The 23,453-nt window shown below is 39.2% G+C and overlaps 1 protein-coding gene across 3 annotated transcripts in view; it reads left to right on the top strand.

Moving 5' to 3' along the window:
* Nucleotides 1-23,453, top strand: part of LOC136873760 (DENN domain-containing protein 1A) — a 257,596-nt gene that overhangs the window by 55,721 nt on the left and 178,422 nt on the right. For all 3 annotated transcript variants that reach the window (XM_067146947.2, XM_067146948.2, XM_067146946.2), the window contains exon 5: nt 12,889-12,942. In XM_067146947.2, the coding sequence (XP_067003048.2) occupies nt 12,889-12,942 (54 nt within the window). The remainder of the gene's footprint in view (nt 1-12,888; nt 12,943-23,453) is intronic.

The raw sequence follows: 23,453 nt of genomic DNA, 5'->3' as shown, positions 1-23,453 counted from the left end.
GAGTGAAGGATTGCTAAGATAAGGACAGCAAGTTTAGAAGGTTTGAGCATATCTGATTGTAAAACGTGGAGATACATTGTAAATGTGGATTGGGAAGTGGAAAGATACTGTAAATTTGGAAGGTTTAAGTGATAAAGATAGGGCATGTTAATATTGATATGGCAGGACATGGATATATAATTTAAATAGTATTGGTAAGTAAGTTAGAAAATGATGTTTTAGTCGATGAACATGTGGTGACAGGGAAATAGAACAATTACATAAAGTTGGAAGTGAGAAAATGAAGATACGACTCAACTGATGACATACAAGTGAACTGGAATTTAAATGGAAGTAGGTCAGCGCATATGTAATACTATGAACTGCAGTGGTAAAGGCGATAGGCAAGAAGAATGAAGGCTCATGCTCTGTGGATGACGAAATGTTAAGTCAGTGAGTCTGGAGCATAGTAGGTCAGAGCTTGAATGAATAAGTGTAAACTAGAGGTATGAAGGCATTGCTCTGCTGATGACAAAATGTTGATTCATAGAGGCTTGAGTAGAGTAGGGCAGGTCTTGAGTGAATAAGTGTGTAAAAGTTAGGGTAAACGTATAAGAAAGAGAGAAATGGGTAAGTGGTTATAGGGTGAAAGGGGAGGGGGGAGGGAACGACATAAGAGGGAGGGATAGGGTGGTCCTATCCCGAATGTTGTTGGCAAGTGTTACTAGATAGAGGTCAAGAAAGGAGAGAGGGAGGCTGGGTGCATGTGGAGCTGGACTTCAGCATACAGGTGGCATGTCACCAAACGGAATGGTGAGGATCTAGCTTTGTCAACTGTAAGGAGGGGCCTGACTTGTCGTTCCAGGGAGCGTGGTTCCTTTTCTTTTCCTCACCAGGGGTGGCGTCTCGAATATTGTCTGGTTTCCGCCTGTGTGAGGGGTCATAAATCGAAGTTAGGATTGTGAAGTTAAGGTAGTTATAGGGGTGGCACTTACATATGGCCCGGTGTTCTGCCGATGTGAGTGACCACGTTGTATAGAGGGGTGGCGTCTCGCATATGGTCTGGTTCCCGCCTGTGTGAGGAGTCACAAAATTAATTTAGGATTTTAGAATTAAGGTAGTTATAGGGTTGGTGCTTATGTGTGGCCTGGTTTTCCGCCCATGTGAGTGACCACATAGTAGACTTAGTTTATTTTTTGTTTTGCAATGGGAACACGTATTTGGGCGGAAAGCCTGTAATGTCCATCTTCAATAAATACTACAAATAACACAAGGCTACCATTCATCAGCAGAGCAACAATAATATTCACTATCATCTCCAGATGTGTGGGTACGTGGACAGGCATTCATAGATGATTGACACTGGGTTCTCGACAATGGACACTCGACCACATTAAACACACCATTATACTGACATCCAGCTCCCTCCTCTGTCATGATGCACATAGTATGGGGAAGAGCTGTCAGTCTAGAGAGATCTCCTGCGCTTACAGATTAGTACTCTCCACCAGTCATCTTGATAATCAACAGCTTGAAATTGTACATACCGCCTGTTGTTAGTACTGCCTTGGTCCTCATCACAGATAACAAACAACATCCAGTATGGAGACCTTGCAGCTTAAAAACTTTTCGACCGGGTGAGTTGGCCGTGCAGTTAGGGGCTTCCTCTTAAAACAGAAATCACCACCACGTCTGTACTACATCCCAAAATGAGACCTCGAAACCATTATAAATAACAACATAGCACACATCAGGACATGGAACTGCGTGGAGAGAACTGTAGGGACCTGGAAAAGGCAATTTCTTGTTCTTAGCTTGGGACTGCGAATCAAATGTCAGGCGACATTTCTTATTTTGACTTCATGCACCATGTATTCAGAGAAAGGTGCATAGAGCGCACTCATAAACCTCACGGTTCTGTCACTGCCTTCTAGATTTGTATTGTTCGTGACTCTCGTGAAAGTTATCATTCTAGGTAACATTTTCCAGGATAAGATTGGAGAAACACGAGAATATTAACATGGTGTTAAACAACTTGTTAGCCTTCTTTTAGCAACTGTTAATGAAAATTGGCCGTAATTTAATTATCAATGTATAATTCACCTCACGTGTGGATACACACAACAAACATTATACCTATAGGTTCAGTTGCTTCTGAGAAAACTATACCTGCAAGGAACTTACGCAGATATACATGTTTCGAGCGAGTGTACATTCAATGAACTGTCACACGCTATAGAAACTGTATATCTTACATTTTAAAAAACGATTAATGATCATTATATCAATAGATGGTGCAAACAACCGAGTTATTAACATTAATTAAATGAAATCATTAACTGTAGATAAACTTGTCAAGTTGTCTCTCACTTCAATTAATTTTGTTGGCATATAAGTGAAAATAATAAGTGATACAATATTCTAATAGACTTCATTTCTCTTATTCAACAGACCAATCAAGTAGGCCTACTCTGCCATTGCAGACAGAAAATCATGATGGTATGTACCTATTATGACAAAAAATATTAGTTACCATATGTAGCATGTCTTCAGTGCTCTATTTTTTTTTTCCTTTTCCATACTAACAATTAGTGTGAAAATATAAAATTGCTTTATTTATACTTGCAGGTAATTTGGGTACTAAACCTAAAGAGGTGGCGGTCGAACATCCTCTACTTCATTGGCGCAAGCCAATATTTAAGAAAAAGAGCATACCACTGTCTGCAACGGGGGGAAAAAATCGAACCATGGGTGGTAGCAAAAACTGAATTTGTTCAGCTGCAGAAGAGGCTGCTAGAAAAACAATTGTGAGAAGCGGAGAAAAGAGACGAAAGGGAAGAAGCTCTCTTATTTCTACAGAAAAGAAGTTTAGAATTTGATGTAGAAATTAAGGAGACGCTTAAGAAATTGAGGGAATAAAAGATTTAAATATGAAGAAAAGTTGTTTCATACTGTTCTAATTGGAAACCTAAAGCCTAGATCCAAAGTAATCCAAAGTTGTCCCTAACAGCAACATATCCCACATCCTCATTCGCTATTGCTCGTCTCTCATCTTCAGTTCCAGCACTGATAGTTTTCTGAAGCTGGAGGTCTATTTGAGGTAAGTCCTCATTCATTTCGACTGCTAGGTTGTGAAATACAGCACTTGCCACAATTACTGCCTCCACCCTTTTGGTCATCAGTCTAATTGCATTTACCAGTACAGGAAAATACCTCTTCAACACACCATATGTCCTCTCAACTACATTCCTTGTCCTTATCTGTGATTCGTTGTACAAATTTTCTGCAGGTGTCCTTGGGTGTCTAATGGGAGTTGAAAGGTAGGGTATTGCTGCTTACCCTGAATCACCTAGAATGACAGGATTTCCCATTAGACCACATTCAAATCGTTCTCTAAGCGCAGAATTATTAAAAATTGTTTATGTACAGCAGGCCACCTTACAACTATGTCAATAATTTTCAAGTCTGCACTGCTCACAGTCTGCACATTATAGGAAAAGGAACCTTTCCTTCCCCTATATTCCTCTGCATTTTCTCCTCCTGGAGATCTGATTTTTATGTGTACAATCTATTGCTCCTGTCACTCGAGGAAAAGCAGCTATTTTTAAAAACTTGTTGCACGTGAGCAATTTCCATCCCTGCTTCTGGGAATTTATGAATCTTGGAGCAAGAAAGACAGACAGACAGACATACATACATACATACATACATATATTATCATTATAGACTGTTATGCCTTTCAGCGTTCAGTCTGCAAGCCTCTGTGAATTTACTAAACGTCGTCACAATCCTCTATTTGCAACTAGTGCTGTGGCCTCATTTAGTTCTATACCTCTTATCTTTAAATCGTTAGAAACTGAGACTAACCATCGTCATCTTGGTCTGCCTCTACTTCTCTTACCCTCCATAACAGAGTCCATTATTCTCGTAGGTAACCTATCCTCCCCCATTCGCCTCACATGACCCCACCACCAAAGCCGGTTTATGCGTACAGTGTCATCCATCGAGTTGTCATCCATCGAGTTCATTCCTAAATTAGCCTTTATCTCCTCATTCCGAGTAACTTCCTGCCATTGTTCCCACGTGTTTGTACCAATAATCATTCTCGCTACTTTCATGTCTGTTACTTCTAAATTATGAATAAGATATCCTGAGTCCAATAGAGTAAAATAATATATTATTATTGGTCCACCTTTTCAATACAAAATGAAAATTACATAGGGACTAGTTTCGACCTAGTAATAGGTCATCATCAGCCTGAAGTAAGTCAAAGATCGAAGAAAACATAAACAATGTAAACACAAGTACAGTCTCTTTAAAGGTACATACCAAGTGGGAAGTTGAGTAGAGATATATGAAAAATAATAACTCATCCAAATTGACGAAGCACTGAGCGGAATTTATGTAAAGTTCGGTGCGCCGTATATTATAAAAGACCACTGTGCACTAAATGATGCAATAAAGAAGAATAGTAGGTTGAATGCTGGCTTCTTCTTAGCTGTTGTATAATCGACGTAAATTTCTTCGATTATACAACAGCTAAGAAGAAGCCAGCATTCAACCTACTATTCTTCTTTATTGCATCATTTAGTGCACAGTGGTCTTTTATAATATACGGCGCACCGAACTTTACATAAATTCCGCTCAGTGCTTCGTCAATTTGGATGAGTTATTATTTTTCATATATCTCTACTCAACTTCCCACTTGGTATGTACCTTTAAAGAGACTGTACTTGTGTTTACATTGTTTATGTTTTCTTCGATCTTTGACTTACTTCAGGCTGATGATGACCTATTACTAGGTCGAAACTAGTCCCTATGTAATTTTCATTTTGTATTGAAAAGGTGGACCAATAATAATATATTATTTTACTCTATTGTAATCACAGTTCAATACGGATCTATCATTATGAAACTTATTTCTTTTAATTATCCTGAGTCCACCCAGTTTTTGCTCCCGTAAAGCAAAGTTGGTCTGAAAACAGACCGATGTAAGGATAGTTTCATCTGGGAGCTGACTTCCTTTTTACAGAACACTGTTGATCGCAACTGCAAGCTCACTGCATTAGCTTTACTACAACTTGATTCAATCTCACTTACTATATTACCATCCTGGGAGAACACAATCTAAATACTTGAAATGATCGACCTGTTGTAGCTTTGTATCACCAATCTGACATTCATTTCTGTTGAATTTCTTACCTACTGACATCAATTTAGTCTTCGATAGGCTTATTTTCATACCATAATCATTGCACCTATTTTCAAGTTCCAAGATAGACTACAGGCTTTTGGCGCAATCTGCCATTAAGACCAAGTCGTCATCATAGGCCAGACTTTACTACATTTCCACCTAACTGAATCCCTCCCTGCCATTTTATACCTTTCAGCAGTTGATCCACTTAAACTACGAACAGCAAAGGTGAAAGATTACAGCCTTGTCTAACCCCTGTAAGTACCCTGAACCAAGAACTCATTCTACCATCAATTCTCACTGAAGCCCAGTTGTCAACATAAATGCCTTTGATTGATTTTAATAATCTACCTTTAATTCCATAATCCCCAATATGCTGAACATCTTTTCCCTTAGTACCCTGTCATATGCTTTCTCTAGATTTACGAAACCTAAACACAGCTGTCTATTCCTCTCATAGCATTTTTAGATTGCCTGGCGCATACTGAAAATCTGATCCTGACATCCCCTCTGTGGTCCGAAACCACACTGGTTTTCATCCAACTTCTTCTCAACCACTGATCGGACCCTCCCTTCCAAGATGCCAGTGAATACTTCGTCTGGTATACTAATCAATGAGATACATTGATAGTTATTGCAATCCTTCCTTTCCCTTGCTTATAGATAGGTACAGTTACTGCTTTAGTCTAATCTGAAGATACCTTACCAACACTCCATGCTAATCTTACTACTCTATGAGCCATTTCATCCCTGCCTTCCCACTATACTTCATCATTTCAGGTCTAATTTCATCTATTCCTGCTGCTTTATGACAATGGAGTTAATTTACCATCCTTTCCACTTCCTCAAGTGTAATTTCACCAACATCATTTTCCTCCTCTCCATGAGCTTGGCTGTTCGCAACACCACCGGGAAGATTTCCTGATACGTTGAGAAAATGTTCAAAATATTCCCTCCACCTCTCTAGTGATTCCCTGGGCAGCGGTAACCGCACGTGCGGTATAGGATGCTCCAAAATTAAAGTACCTTTTAAATTTTTCAATCACATTACAAACATCAAATTAACATTTGTTCAAGTTACATAAAATTTGAATACAACCATTGCTTCAAAATACTTCTTGCATCTTGCAATGTTCGTACTGTCCAAAGAAAAACTGGTATACATATTAAGAAACTCTATAATTGATGATTTTCAAATAAAGGCTAAATAGTAATTTACATTTCCAAACTTGGTAATTACTTTTAGAACACACAGTGCTTATTTCCAGTTCTCCGTCCCACCACAGATTACAATTTTAGTGCATAAAACAGTCGTAAATGTACGAAACGTGTTCTGATTTTTTTTTTTTTTTAAACAATTGAAAGAAGATGTATCTGTACAACTTATGTTAATAGATTATATAACATGTACTGTATTTGTTTTTTAGTTTTTTCTAGATTATCCTGATTTTCGATCATTCATATCACTTCCAGTCCCACTTAATCCGGATAAATGAGATTCTTGTGTACTAACATATAGACATGAAATTTTTTTCGAAGTATTTTCAAGACTAGGACAATGAGATAGAACTATAGCTTAATTCCTTACAACCATAGTATTCTTTATTTCATATAGGCCTATACTGATCTAACAATTACATTTTTCGAATGAAGTAATCATGTGGATGCAACTTCATTTTAAACAATATAATGGTACAAAATTGTTTGTATTGTGATATTAAGAATTGATTTTTCAAATGCCAGCCTTTTCATGTAGGCTACAGTTACTCTCTTTTTCTTCAAGAGATGCTAATGTGATACTACATACATACATACATACATACATACATACATACATACATACATACATACATATCCCACGTCGTTCCATCTTAAGCGATGGGTCGGCGAACAAGGTTTCTCCACCAGTTGCGGTCCCTGAACTTCTCTCCTTCTTCAGTGCTTTCCAAAGTATGTCCTCTCTGTTGAATGTCAATCTTCACCATGTCCTTGTACCTGAGTCTTGGTCGCCCTCTTGGTCTTTTGTCTTTAAGTTTTAGATCGTACATTGTTTTTTTGTAATCTGTTATCACCCATGCGTCGCATATGTCCATACCATCTCAGTCGCTGCACTGTTATTTTGTCCTGCAGTCTTACAACTTGAGCCTGCTTGCGGATTTCCTCATTACAGACTCTGTCCCTCTGTGTTTTGCCGATCATGCTACGGACAAATTTCATTTCTGCTGCCTGGTTTCTACTAATATCTTTGTTTCTCATGGTCCATGTTTCGCAACCATAGGGCAGGATTGGTATGTAATAAGTTTCATATATGACTCTCTTACATTTTGTTGGTATTTTCTTGTTCCATATTATGTCTTTAACTATTTTCTAAAAGTTGCTACCTGCCTGAATTCTGTGGGAAGTTTCCTTATCTATAGAACCAGTATCAGAGAGAACACTCCAAGATATTTGAATTAATGGTTCATCTGTAGCTGTTTCCCCTCCATTTCAATGTGTCCCATTGGTTGCCCGTATCTCTTCATGACCATAACCTCACTTTTCTCTTGGCTGAAGATGAGTCCATATTCTTTAGCAGATTCTGCCCAGGAGTTTATTTGTCCTTGAAGATCTTCTTTAGAGTCTCCCCACAAGCATATATCATCCGCGAACAATATAACTTTCATTTTCTTACCTCCAATGGTTTGATGAACTTTTCTCTGGATCTCGTTCATCACAGTGATGAAAAGAGGAGGAGACAGAACACCACCCTGTCTTAACCCAGATTTTATATCAAAGGTTTCAGTCATTCCTACAGGGGTTTTGACTTTCCTTCGGGTATCTTCATACAAATTCTTCATCCGGTGTATCATGTCATCCTGTATTCCAATTTTCTTCAGTGCTTCCCACACCGTCTCTCTATTCACTACGAAGATTAATAAGAAACACCTTTTTATATTCTGTAATTGTTCATAAATTTTCGGAGAACTGGCCTAACTGCATTCTATTTTAACCCCACTTTTGTAAAACTCTGCACAGTTTAAGGCATTACTTTCCACATTGCGGTAATAAAAATGTAGAAAAACTATTCACAAATATAAGTAACTTAAACATAGCAATTTTAATGTATTGAAAGAAAAAAAAAAACCTGTTCCCTAATATAATTAAATTCGAACATAGCAGAAGAATACACAAATACTTTGTGCAAATTCTAACAGTTTACTAAACATTACACAACCTCGTAAATCCTCACAAATGTTTTCCTGTTCCATACAACATTAAAAACTATGGAACAATTATGGGCTCATAAATTAAGAAATCCTTTGTTACTACTGTAGCAAAGCACGAGTACATTTGCTAGTTTTCTATATGAACACATGTCTGATAAATGCCTAGTGATATACTGTACAATTCCACAAATGAACTTAAAATACTTCCAACAACAGTAGACCTAATATTTGATGGTAAAGAGTTACTACACTACAACTCGGACACAGCAGATTAATTAAAATCAATTTAAAAAATTAGGCTAACCTATCTGTCATATGCTCCAAGTGATCGTTGATCATATCCAGAAGATGCAAAACAGTCTCTTTGATCTAACGAAATCTGACGAAAAACTCATCAAATTTATGTAATAAATCTGGACGAGGTCACATTTTCCACTTCTTCCTTGTTCTTAAAAATAAATCGCACAGGATTTACTTGTCACTATCAGACTCTATTATCATATCCACCCTGTATATTCTCGGAAAGCGGCCGATGACTTTTGATGTTAGGCCCCTTTAAACAACAAGCAGCATCATTATGTTCTCGGAATAACGCGCTATCCCTCCGTTTCACGCCCGTTTAACATTTTCCGAGGTTATACTCGAAATACAACTTATCCAGTCATCGTTCAACTGGTTTCTGGCTCTAACATTGGAGTAAGAGTTATCCCAGCTTTATTCTTTGTTCGTACAACTGGCCTCGAGTCTGGGATCTAATCTTATCCTCAAAACTCTTGGTGTTTGTGATTCTAGACTTGTTGGCTTCCTTGTTGCTGATTTCCATTCCTTGTATTCCAGTTTCTTCTAGGTCCTTATTCACCTACTGTTGCCAGTATACTGTAGTTTTCTTGATTTCAAAGAACCTCACTATCTGTTAACTTTTTTGGGTCCATTATGTAGATGTGTCCAAAGAACATTGTTTGCTCTTCTCCTGATGTTGTCTGAGATCTTTTCCAACTTGGGATACAATTCTTGGTTACTTTTCATTCTTTTAAAAAATAATTGTTAGGTTCTTTAGTCTTTTGAAACTAATGTATGAATTTTTAAAGAAAATACCTGATGAGAGAAAACACGAAACAACAGATTATGCCTGAAAAAGAAACAATTAAAATGGGACATGTTTCGTTCTTGGAAGAACATCATCAGATTCTATCAAATCACATACTTTTTTTACTTTATTATTTTATATATTTTTCAAAGTTAAATTATAGCAAAAGTTTGATAGAATCTGATGATGTTCCTTCAAGAATGAAACATGTTAATTAAGTTGTTTCTTTTTTAGGTATTTTCTTTAAAACATACTTATTCATAAATTAGTTTTGACTGGAAGAACCTTTGTTACAAAATTAACTGGGTGAAAACTGAAAAGAAATGGCTTCTACTGTAACAGAAAGAACTTTTCTTCTGTAGGATCCATTTCCTGTTCTTAGAGGTCCCAATATCTTTCTTGGAATCTTTCTTTCCAGTAGTTTCCTGATTTAGTTTTAGGCATTCAGCTGCATATAAGTCTTCTGTTAGTGCCTCACTTTTGCATCGATCAAGATCTTCTTGTAGGTGTTCATAGTGTGTTCGCCAGGTTCATCTTGTTGATCCTTGATCCTATTTTGCCTTTTTCTGATGGCTTATTTTCTATTTTTTTTTTTTTTTTTCTGAGGTATTTAAATCTCTTCACTGTCTTTATCTTTTCCCCGTCTGTGGTCATCTATCTGGGTGCTGTTTTGATGTTGGTCATGTACTGTGTCTTTCCCTGGTCATTGCGAGATCTGAGCCAACCAAAGAAAATCTGCGTACCTGTGGCTGTAACCACCGAGAGCAGACTGCAGTGCCACAAAGCAGACAGTGGCCTTGCAGCAAGGATGAGCCATGGGAGGCCAAGGCATGGGACCAAACTTGTATCCAAAGTTGAAGCGACAATGAATGCTGACACCCGCACTTTCGTCTCGCCCAGGCCCAGCTTGGTAGTGCAGACCCACTTCTCTACCAAGCCCGACACGCCCCGATCCTCGGAGCCAATGCTTATTCCGAAGTTAGAGATCCAGTTTGCTGACTTCCCTTATCTACATTAGTCTTATCGTCTAGAGGCTCTTCACCTTGGAGACTTGCTGCAGATATGGATTTTTGAAGGTCTGTAAGCCTGCCTTACTCTGGGAAATCTGGTTATGTGCCTCCTTTAATGATCCTGATTTAACCATATCATCATTTGCAAAGGCTGGATATTGAGACTTCAATTCCCTTGTGCTTGTATCTTAGTCAAGTACACAGTGGAAAAGGAGGGGGGAGTCCGTCACCGTTTGTGACTCCTGTTTTAATCCAACATTGTTGTTCTGAACTTGACTTTGGATATTGTGTCCAATCGGGTCTGTTTGATCAACACTCTGGAGTTAGAACTATACCCATCTCCTCTAGGATTTGGAGCAGTGTTTCTCGATCTATCGAATCGTAGGACTTCTTGAAGTCCACAAATGTGAGTGCATATTTCTTATTCCTTTGTGTTTAGTGAACGATGAATCAATCTCTGGATCTGTACCATGTACGACCTGCCCTTTCTGAAACCCCCTTGATATTCACCAATTGTTTTCCTACTCTCATTAGTAGGCCTTTGAAAGTATCTTGTATATGTCTGGTGGAAGTGATATTCCCCTGCAATTGTTGACATCTGACTTGTCTCCTTTCTAATGAAGTATGTATATCAAAGCTGCTGTCAGTCTATCTGGGAGCTCTTCTTCTTATTTATTTATCTCCAGACCATAGATGACTTAGTCGCATCGTCAGAATAAATCACTCAAACAAGAGGAGTCTTTCATGTTTACCTACAACATCACTGTATGCTGACGATATGGCCCTTGACTCAACAAACAAACGGAAAGACTTGCAAAGGTCACTTAACCTTATAAAATGGGCGGACCAAAATAAAATTGAAGTAAATCAGAAGAAAACAATCCAAATAGAGTTCCGAAAAGGTGTGAGAAGTTTGAAGTAAGACAACTTGATAAAAGAAAGAAAGAAAGAAAGCCATGTAAAATTGTGAACTCCTTCAGGCAGGTGGGAGAAGTTCGAATTAAGACAACGTCTTGATAAAAGAGAAGCCATTGAAACTTGTGAACTCGTTCAGGTACCTGAGGGGAAACCCTTCAGTCAACAACAAAGTCGTTTAGAACACACATTATGGAGAGAGCCATGGGAGCGACCAAGGGAATGTTAGACATCAAGGATGTCAAAACCCTCAGTCTCCCTTTTGCCTCAAAACTCTTCGAAACTAAAACCATTCTGACCCTATGTTATTGTATAGAAATCATTTGGCAAAATCTCATTGTAAAGGATCTAAAGTATCTGGAGAAAACAGTGACCTGTTTCTAAAAGTTAGCTATAAGACTGTCCAAATATACCCCAACAAGATTAATATACGAACTTGCAAAAGAAACTTTCTTAATGGATGACCTACGAATAAGATTGTTGCTTCCCCTCATGAGTAACTGGGCAAACGTACATGAAAGACAACAGAAGAGGAAAACAATATGGTCAGAGTTTTTTGCCACAAATGCAATACTAGATCAGTCATGAACAGGACCCAAAGAAGACCTTCGTTATTTGACAATGAAATAAGCGATGCTTGGTTACGACCACAAAATATGTAAAAACAAAACATTTGATGAACCTGAGCAGGACTGCATATGTGATCTCTTCAACCTGCCATGTGACAGATACAGTATGATATTACCAACTGTAAAAAAAGAAAAAAAAGAGAACGAACTCAATCAGCTCATTGTTGTTCTATGATATGATATTCTTTGCTTATGCACATTTGTGCGCAATTCTTACGTTATTAAAAAATATCTTGTAAAAAAAATCCTTTGTTATACCAATGGCATTTATTGACTGCTGATTGGTTGATGTAGTGACATATTACCCATTAGGGTTGACAATGTTTTGAATGGCAGTGGTAAAGAAATGATTCCTATAAAAGAGATCGTAGAAGAGTGTGAGGAAATCAGAGAAGTAACTCCTGGACTTTCCAACAAAGAACTTTGGTGGATTTGATGTGCCAACATTGCAGAAAAGCTTGTGGTTCTAGAATCAGTGTCTTCAGTCATCTAAGAACTCATAATCAGCAACTTGATGCACTTAGAAGACAATCATTATACTAAAGAGGGAGAAAATGCCTGTGATATGAAGAATATTAATATTAAATTCATCATTGACATTGTTCAAGCCTTCATTCCTCTTACAAGTGCAAAATAATAATACAAGACTTTATCTTAATTTTTAGTCTTTATTCTGTTCCTAGTATTGTAGTGGAGCATGTTTCTAACAGTTTCCTCTATGTTTATATGTAGAACTGTATTAAAAGCTTTTGGATGTGGGGCATAGCAAACATAGTAAAGGGAACATCATTAACTTCTTTTTATCCTGTTACAAATTGCTTCTGTACTTTCTAACTTCCTTTTTGTTTTGTTTTTTGTTTTGTTATAGACTTTTGTGTGCCAGTGTCCCAATCAGTTCCAATTGCCAAGTATTCCAGAAAATGTAAGTAATTTTAGTAGTACTTATCACTTAGTGACACAATACAGTATTTGGATTTGTTAAATGAATTTGCAGCTTAATATTAAAATCAACATTTTATTTTATGTTCTCCCTTTTTATTTTTTGGAGGTAAGGATGTTGGCATTTACTTTTGTGAGTAATAATACCATTAAAGTGTCCTATGTTTCCTTAACAGTATAATGATAAATAACATGGGTATTTCATGATTTTATTATAACATGTATCGAAGGAAGTGGAGCTACAAAAATACCTACAAATTACAGTGTGCTTTTGGTTCTCAGTTAACAGAAAACTAAATAAGATTAAAAATTGTTTGGCCGGGCGATTTGGCCGTGTGGTTAGGAATGCGCAACTGTTAGCTTGCATCCGGGAGATAGTGAGTTCAAACCCCACTGTCGGCAGCTCTGAAGATGGTTTTCCATAGTTTCCAATTTTCACACCAGGTAAATGCTAGGGCTGCACCTTAAGGGCACGGCTGCTTCCTTCCCATTCCTAGGTCTTTCCTATCTCATTGTTGCTGTAAGACCTTTCTGTGTCGCCGCGATGTAAAGCAAAAAATAAAATAAAAATTGTTTGATTATGATGAATATCTGATTTTTTTTCAAATGTTGAAGTCACTACAGTATGAAGCAGCTGCTATAGCTTTGTCACTGACTGCATCAAAATCTTCATGGTGAGTTTCCACGGGGCAATTTGGGTAATGGTACACGGGCTCCAGATCTTGAAAAGCACTGTAGTCACAGGCATCATTCTGTGAATAGCCTCATTTTTGTAGGGTAGCCCTAGTTCTTGCCATATCAGTTCGTATCCTATTAAGCGTTCTCCATACTGGCCATGGTTGTGAGGCATGAGTTAGTGTCCCCTCTGTTAGCTTATTCCAGTCCAGTAGTGTCGACTGTCGCTGTTGCAAGCTTGATGCTGTTCATAAAATTCTTCTGTGATCCAAAACGATGTCTTACGCTGGGTGGCTGTAGAGAGGATGGCAGTTGTTCACCTCTTGCTACAGTTCCTCAGTTTCAGCAGCTACTTGCCGTCGAACAGTGTGTTGGTCTGAGGCATCTAGGGACAAGACGATACTCTTCATTCAAGGCATTATCCAATTTCTTGGAATGCACAGAGTTGGCCCATACAGGACAAGCATATTCAGCTGTAGAGAAAGAGAGTGCTAAAGCTGTATTTCGCACAGTTACTGGATGTGCTCCCCAAGTAGACCCTGTCAACATCCTAAGTAAACGGTTCCATGCGCTAACCTTTATGCCAGCAGAATGGCAGTGTCCTTAAAATGTGAACGAACAATCAAGTTAAGTCCACGGCACTTGACGTCTGAGGAGAACTCAAGGTTGTCTTTCTTCCCAGCAGATATCCAGTAATGGTTTGCAGCATAATTGTGAAGATAGAACAGTATGACCCGTATTTTGGTAGGTTTTGGTTACAGAAAGTCGTCCTTGTATTACTTGGACAGATTGCTGAGGCAGGTCTGCAGCCTGGATTTGTATGTCCTCAAGTGACTTCGACTCCATAATAAGCATACAAAAATTACTTTTGTGTCCTCTTGAAAAAGCTGATTGTTCGTGTATACGTTGAAAAGGACTGGTGCAAGGACACTACCCTCCGGGAGGATGGTTTGTTTATATCCCTCCAATGATTCTCTACCTGCAGGAGTTCTTGCGAGTTTCAAATCTTCTGTCACTGTAAACATTTTGTGTGCAAAGCAGTGGCGGCTCGTTTGGGAGGCGCTAAGGCGCGCGCCCCCCACGGGGTTCCATTAAATTAGGGAATTTTAATCTTAAATGTTAACAAGGGAAATATTTTACTATTATTATCAAGGGCGCGAGTTGTACTGTACTGCGGCCCGATGCGCTGCTGGCCGTACGCAGGAGGGCGCTCTCTCATAGCGGACCAAATACTCCGAGTCTCGCTCGACTGGCCTTGAGGGAGCCAATCAGAGGCACAGTAGAGATGTGCTGTTCTAACGGAGATTCCGACGCGTTTCTGCCGCGGCCTACCGTTGCACCCAACCTACCCGAAACAATGCTGATTTGATTGCTATTTAACAGGGGTCAGTTTGTGCCATTTCTCTCCTGAAACTAGGAACTATTTTACTGAGCCACTTACCTGAGTTAAATGTGCCGGTATATATTTAAAATAGTCTTGTAATTTTTTGGATTATTAACTAACAAAACGAGTAACGACTGTAGCTACTGTCTCCTCGCACTTGACTCATGTTGGCGATACTCACTGGAGAGCGCGATGTTTAGCTGTGTGTTGATGAATGATCTCATGAAGTGACTGTGACGAGGTGAAATTAGGAGAAAGGTTGCGATTTATATCGACGGCTTACTTCTAAAACCTCGTGTCTCGCAATGCTCTTTCTACCCATGATTTTCCTTAAGACTGGTCACACTTCCCAGCCACATATTGATGTGCAGCCCATCAGAACAACTTTCGTTGTGTTCATTTTCCTATGCAAACGTGTAAAGAAAATTGAACCTTAAATGCATTATACTGTAGGAGTACGTAAATACGTGATGCAAACAACATCCCTACTATACGGTATGGTATGGTCCATTTTCCTTTATACGTCAGCATAGGAAATTGAATACAATGAAAATAGTTCTGATGGACTGCATATCCATTTGTGGCCAGGGGCGTGGCCAGCCTTAAGGAAAATAATGCGTAGGAAGAACATCGGGACACACAAGGTTTTAGAAGTAAACCGTCGATATGTAGGCGTAGTATTATGTTTGCACTTCGTACAGTGTGATTACCGTCGAACATATTACAGAACTAACGTTTTCTTCTCTTTCTATCAAAAAGAAAGTCGAACTGAAGGAGTGTGGTAGGCAGACACCAGACTTCTCGTTGAAAAAACCGGAGACCAAGGAAAATGAAAATAGGGCTTTTCAAAGACAAATTAATTCTCCTGATGTATATAACAAGAACGCGCGGATATGTGGAAGTGATATCTCAGAAACCTTTTACTGCATTTCTTGCCTGCTATTCTTCCGTTCTAGGAATAGGAGATACATGGGTCACCACAGGGGTGATATCAATAGTACCATGGACTCTGAAATGCTTGGTAAAGTCAATGTGAAGTGACTGTGACGAGGTGAAATTAGGAGAAAGGTTGCGATTTATATCGACTATTCGTAAACATAATTCGATCGTGGACAAGAACAGGCAAATGTTAATAATAATAATAATAATAATAATAATAATAATAATTGCATATGCATTGCACCGTATAGTGTTCGAAGTGTGTATCTTGATAACATGGTTTGAAGAACTTGAGATATATTATGGAATTATGAAACTAAGGCGCGCCCCCCACTGCTGATATCCACGAGCTGCCACTGGTGCAAAGAGTTGATTGTGGACAGTATTGCAAGTGGAAGTCAAATCTATTAAAACACCAGTTCCAAGACCTTTCTGAAATCGGTCCTTAATATTTTGAGTAAAGTTCAGTGTTTGGTTACTGCGTGATCATCCTGGTCTGAAACCCGCCTGCTACTCCATCAATTTACACTCCACATATGAGATTGTCCTGTTAAGAATAAGCCATTTGAACAGCTAGAAGAGGTGTGTTAGAATGGAGACTGGCCTGAAATTCATCTGTTTCTCATCAATCTGTGTACAATTGTTGGTAAGAAAGTAGTAATACATCAAGAGATTTTTTCAGTTATTATTCTTCAGGATGCAGCAGACTTATTCAGTTTAACCTGCTCTTTTACTTTTCAAGGTACTTAACAGAAAAAGCGTAAAGGATGGGAAATTATTTTTATATGCACTACTGGCCAAAAAATGTGTAGCACTGAGAGAAGCTTATTGATATATATATGCAAAGGGGATCAGATATGAATGGGATTGTATTTTTTATTTAAATTCATTTATTGAAAAACACAAGGCAATTGCAATTTATTTTTCCACGTAGTTTCCTGCTTCGGAAATGCATTTGTCCCAGCATATGGGCAGCTTTTTGATGACCTCATCACAAAAAGAACAGGGTTGTGTCACCAGCCAGTTGTGCACGAAGTCTTCCACACTTTCGTCATCTTCAAATCATTGCCCTCCTAGAGCTTCTTTAATCTTTTCTGAGCAGAACACTGATATATCCAGAGCCGATCTGTTGTGTACGAGCGGAGAACGGATATATCCGGGTATAGCTCTTTTCAAAACTCACGCCAATTTTCACTATAGTTAATGCTAGGCTCAGAAGATGGCAACACCATGCAGACTCAGGTTTTATGGTTAACTTATCACTGCTAGAGACCTCTGTGACTTCACGAATATTTGCAGCAAGATGTTGATTCTGATGAGGAAATAATATCTGCTTTGGATATGAGTGATGATCATATTTCAGATATTAGTTTTTCTGACAATGATAGTGAAATAAGTGAAACTGACGAGTGTAAGAGCAAGAACAGCACAAGTGACAGTGTGGCATCTGACGCTGACAGTGACTCAGAGTGAAAAGATGTGTCTGATAGGGATCCGGGGCCTAGTTGTAGGGTTCCTTTGATAGGTATAAACCCTGTTCTAGTGTTGATAGTAATACAGAGCCTGTAGAGTATTTTGAGCTATTTTTCGATGATGACTTGATAAATATAATTCGTGAAGAAACCTGTCTCTACGGTGACACAAAGAAACAAAAGAACACCCCCCAATCCCCACACACACACAAGTCAAGGATAAATGAATGGAAACATCCTCTAAACTCAGACATAAAAGCACTCTTAAGAATTGTGATAAACACGGGGTTTCACCCCATCACGGATATTACTGAGTATTTCTCTAAGGCATGGGTTAGTAAGGTACCATTCTTTACGGACGTATTTCCCCATGATGAATTTTACTCCTGTTTTGGAATCTACACATTTCACACACCCTCCCCAAAATCAAGATCATCTCAGAAAAATTCAGTATATAGAGCCTGTCATTAATAAAATCAGAGAAAAGTGTGTACTTCATTATACGCCCTGTGAAAATATTTCTATTGATGAGAGTATGATATTCTTCTAGGGGAGAGTTCCATTTATCTACAACCCACTGAAGCCCACAAAATTTGGACTCCAATTGTTTGTTCTTTCTGATAGTAGTAACGGGAATGTTTACCATTTCAAACCTTTCACTGGTAAAGAGGAAACTAGTTCAGACCTTCTAAAAACACTCAGATTGTTACTTCTCTCGCTGCTTCTCTCACCAAAAGTCCCCAAAACCCTCCTTCTGGGTATCACGTATATACTGACAGGTATTATACTTCACCACAATTAGCTGACCAACTCCTATCCATGAATATACTAACAACAGGTACAGTCATGCCATCCCGTAAGGACATGCCACATCAACTCCAAAAGAAAAATCTGAGCAAGATGAAACAGTGGGACATAATTTCTTTTCATAATGAATCTAAACTTGCTCTGGCATGGAAAGATAAAAGGACAGCTTTCATGTTGAACACTAGCCACAAAGGGTCAAAGATAGACCATATCAGTCCCCTTCAAATACCCAACAAACCCAGTATGACGGTAGACTACATGAAACATATGGGTGGTGTGGATCGTAATGATCACTATATAGCCTCTTACCACTTCATGAGTAGAACGATAAAGTGGTATAGAAAAATGTTCTTCTGACTCCTTGAGATAAGCATTATCAACTCATATCTGCTGTATGTCATGGTCCAGAAAAACTAACTCCGAACCAATTACACATAGAAAGTTCAGGCAATGACTTGTTGAGTCCCTGGTCCTCGAACAGGTGACCTCCAAGTAAAAAAAGGGGTGTTCCAAAAGGGAAAGGCCCTCTCTTGGTCCCTCAGAAGAACACCTGAATGGACTACCTCACTTTATGGCAAGCAGGGAGAAAGGTTCCATAGCTTGTGTCATGTGTAAAAAAAAAAGATACAAAAAAAACCAAGGAAACAATTTATTACTGCAAAACCTGCAGGCAGAAGCCTTTTTCTGCATCCCGATAGATGCTTTGAGGTGTACCACACTTCACAACATTTCTAAAAAGCCGCAAGAGTGCTGTGTGTTTTGTAGAAAAATTGTATAGAGAGAGAGAGAGAGTATGTGTGTGTGTGCGTGCGCGTGTATGGGTTTTTTTTTTGCAGTGACTTGTGCTGTTATTGCACTAAATGTAAGGACATAAAATAAGAAAACTCAACTCTACTACCAACAGATGCTGTTCAACCTTCCAGTACAAACAGCTAAGCATAATACAGCTGTGGTATAATTAAATTTAATGCATGAAAGATATATTCTACATATTTTAAAATTTGGGAAAAATCATCAATTCCCAACTCCAGTTTCCCGGGTGTGGTGTACAAGCGCTCGCCATCTCCTTCTGTCTTCGTTCATCTTCTGTTCCAGTATATCCTCCCATTTGTGTCCTCTCTCCTCCACATCTGATCTTACAGTCTATCCAACATTTTCTTGGTCTTACTATGGTCTTCTTCCTACAAAATTAAGGTCAAAATATTTTCTGGCAGGTCTTTCCCTGTTCATTCTCATTATATGCCCATGCCACTGATGTCTGCGTTTCTTTATGACACTGGTAATAGGAACCTCAATACCAGCTACTTTCCTATTCACTTCAATTCTGATCTTGTCCTTTCTGGTAGTTTGGTTCATGGTTCTAATGAATCTCATTTCAGTTACTTGGATTGTACTGAAGTCTTTGTTTAGTAGGGTACATGTCTCTAAACTGTACGTGAGGATTGGTGTGAAGTAAGTGTGGTACATGATTGTTTTCACTTTTTGGGGACCGGGCGAGTTGGCCGTGCGCATAGAGGCGCGCGGCTGTGAGCTTGCATCCGGGAGATAGTAGGTTCGAATCCCACTATCGGCAGCCCTGAAGATGGTTTTCCGTGGTTTCCCATTTTCACACCAGGCAAATGCTGGGGCTGTACCTTAATTAAGGCCACGGCCACTTCCTTCCAACTCCCAGGCCTTTCCTATCCCATCGTCGCCATAAGACCTATCTGTGTCGGTGCGACGTAAAGCCCCTAGCAAAAAAAAAATAGCTTTTTGTGGAAAAAAATATTCCGTTCAAAGCCAAAAATGCATCCACCTGGAAAGGGGTAAGCGGTCCGAACAAATTGAAATTCCATGGCAATAAGTCCGGGCTGTAAGGAGGATGATCATGTGTCCAACGGCTCACAGTAGTAAGCAGCATTGATTGTGCGTCACTCATGGACGAAAATCAATCAGTAAAATGCCTCGCCGATTGAAAATAATAAAATACAGTTGCAAGAACCTTGCCAGCTGACAGTCAAGTCTTGGCTTTCACTGGTGCTGCTTTCCCTTTCCTCCGCCACTCCTTACTGGCTTGTTTGGATTCGGGAATATAGTGGTGGACCCATGTTTCATCGCAGGTGACAATCCAACTCAAAAAATGCATCACCTTCTTCCGCAAACCTTGCTGTAAGCCTCTGATAGACCTCCAGATGTCTCAGCTTCATATTGTACCAGTAATTCGCAGTACATGCCGTAATTCATAAAGATAAATAATGAAATGAAATGTCGTATGGCTTTTAGTGCCGGGATATCCCAGGACGGATTCGGCTCACCAGGTGCAGGTCTTTCTATTTGACTCCCATAGGCGACCTGCATGTCGTGGTGAGGCTGAAATGATGATGAAGACAACACATACTCCCAGCCCCCATGCCAGTAGAATTAACCAATTAAGGTTAAAATCCCTGACCCAGCCGGGAATCGAACCCGGGACCCTCTGAACCGAAGGCCAGTACGCTGACCGTTCAGCCAGCGAGTCGGACAAGATAAATAATATTTAATCATCACGCAAGACATTAACTGCGAGCTTGGTCTGTCTACGTTAGTTGAAGTGAGCCGGCTTGAGGCTACTACAGCTGTATGAGTGGAGTGGATTCAGGAGCAAGATAGTCTACCTGCCTGTTCTGCCACGTGCTACCCGACATGGACTGGCGTGTTCTAGAAGAAACGTCACACCTTCCCGAATGTTTGATAAGGAAATTTTCAAAACTCCTGTAATAATGATCTATCTATTCGAGGGATACGTGATTTTGTAGAGAATCATGTAAACGTCTCTAACAGTAAGTTTCAAGTAAATCCATAGAGGGATTATCGAGTTATTTCACTTCATAGAAATCATGATATCTGATGATGTAGACGCACAAATCATATATAAGATGAGCTCGACCCAACCAAGTCACTCAGTCACAGCTGGGAATCCAGTCTGACTCACCACGCTGCACCATTACTCTGTTCATTGGGTTAAAGTGCTGACCAAAATCTATCTTCGAATTCCACAAGTCTTCATAGTGGACTCATAAAATAGATTCTGTTAGTTGATTGGAACTTACAATCTGCGCGCTAGTAGAAACTCCGATATGTGATAAGTCTTTACAGTGGACTTAGGTTCTGACAGTTGATTGGAACTTGTAAATTGTGTGCGTATAGAAACTTCGACAGGTGACAAGTTTTTATCTTAGTTTCTTATCAACAAGTGTTGTAAATTTCAAAGTGACACACTGCTGCATTATATTATTAACTGTGGAATTTCTTAAAACTCAGTCAGCTTATTTTCTTTCATTTATTAAGTAGAAATGATCATGAAAGTATTTAAACTTTTTCATTGATCATCAGGAAGATGGATACTGACATTCTGCGAGTCGGAGCGTGGAATGTTAGAAGTTTGAATCGTTGTGGTAGGTTAGAGAATCTGAAAAGGGAGATGGACAGGCTAAAGTTAGATGTATTTGGTATAAGTGAAGTACGTTGGCAAGAAGAACAAGATTTTTGGTCAGGCGACTACCGAATTAACAACACAAAATCAAACAGGAGAAATGCAGGAGTTGGTTTAATAATGAATAAGAAAATAGGGCAGCGGGTAAGCTACTACATCCAGCATAGTGAAAGAATTGTTGTCGTCAAGATAGACACCAAACCAATGCCCACCACAATAGTGCAGGTCCATATGCCTACTAGTTCAGCGGATGATGAAGAAATCGAAAGAATATACGAGGAGATAGAAGATTTAATACAATATGTCAAAGGTGACGAGAATCTAATTGTGATGGGAGACTGGAATGCAGTGGTAGGCCAAGGAAGAGAAGGTAGTACAGTAGGAGAATTTGGATTGGGACAAAGGAACGAAAGAGGAAGTCGGCTGGTTTAATTCTGCACTGATCATAATTTAGTCCTTGCCAATACTTGGTTCAAACACCACAAACTACGGCTGTATACGTGGATGAGACCTGGAGACACTGGAAGGTATCAAATAGACTTCATTACGATTAGGCAGAGATTCAGAAACCAGGTGTTGGATTGTAAAACTTTCCCAGGAGCAGACGTGGACTCTGACCACAACTTGTTGGTCATGAAATGCCATCTGAAGTTGAAGAAATTGAAGAAAGGAAAGAATGCAAAAAGATGGGATCTAGACAAGTTGAAAGAAAAGAGTGTGAGGGATTGTTTCAAGGAAGATGTTGCAAAAGGACTAAATGAAAAGGCTGAAGGAAACACTATAGAGGAAGAGTGGAGAGTCATGAAAAATGAAGTCAGTAGGGCTGCTGAAGAAATGTTAGGAAGGAAGAAAAGATCAACTAAGAATCAGTGGATAACTCAGGAGATACTAGACCTGATTGATGAACGATGAAAATACAAGAATGCTAGAAATGAAGAGGGCAGAAAAGAATACAGGCGATTAAAGAATCAAGTGGATAGAAAGTGCAAGGTAGCTAAGGAAGAATGGCTGAAGGAGAAGTGCAAGGGTGAAGAAGGCTGTATGGTCCTGGGAAAGGTAGATGCTGCATACAGGAAAATAAAGTAAACCTTTGGAGAAAGGAAATCTAGGTGTACGAATATTAAGAGCTCAGATGGAAAGCCACTTCTAGGGAAAGAAGACAAAGCAGAAAGATGGCAGGAGCATATCCAACAGTTGTATCAAGGTAAAGATGTAGATAATTTGGCTCTGGAACATGAAGAGGCTGTTGATGCTGATGAAAAGGGAGACCCACTTTTGAGGTCAGAGTTTGACAGAGCTGTGAGTGACCTAAATAGGAACAAGGTGCCTGCAATTGATGACATTCCCTCTGAATTACTGACTGCCTTAGGAGAAACCAGCATGTCAAGGTTATTTCATTTAGTGTGCAAGATGTATGAGACAGGAGAAGTCCCATCTGATTTTCGGCAGAATGTTGTTATACCTATTCCCAAGAAAGCCGGTGCTGACAGGTGTGAAAACTACCGCACCATTAGTTCAGTATCTCATGCCTGCAAAATTTTAACACGTATTATTTACAGAAGAATGAAAAAACAAGTTGAAGCTGAGTTGGGAGAAGATCAATTTGGCTTCAGAAGAAATGTAGGAACACGTGAAGCAATCCTGACTTTATGTCTGATCTTAGAGGATTGAATCAAGCAGGACAAGCCCAAGTACATGGCATTTGTAGATCTAGAAAAGGCATTCGATGATGTTGATTGGACCAAGCTATTTATGATTCTGAAGAT

The sequence above is a fragment of the Anabrus simplex genome, chromosome 5 (assembly GCF_040414725.1).
Source record: "Anabrus simplex isolate iqAnaSimp1 chromosome 5, ASM4041472v1, whole genome shotgun sequence".
Classification (NCBI taxonomy): domain Eukaryota; kingdom Metazoa; phylum Arthropoda; class Insecta; order Orthoptera; family Tettigoniidae; genus Anabrus; species Anabrus simplex.
The sequence above is the reverse complement of the archived record's forward strand: the minus strand, read 5'-3'. Positions and strand labels throughout refer to the sequence as shown.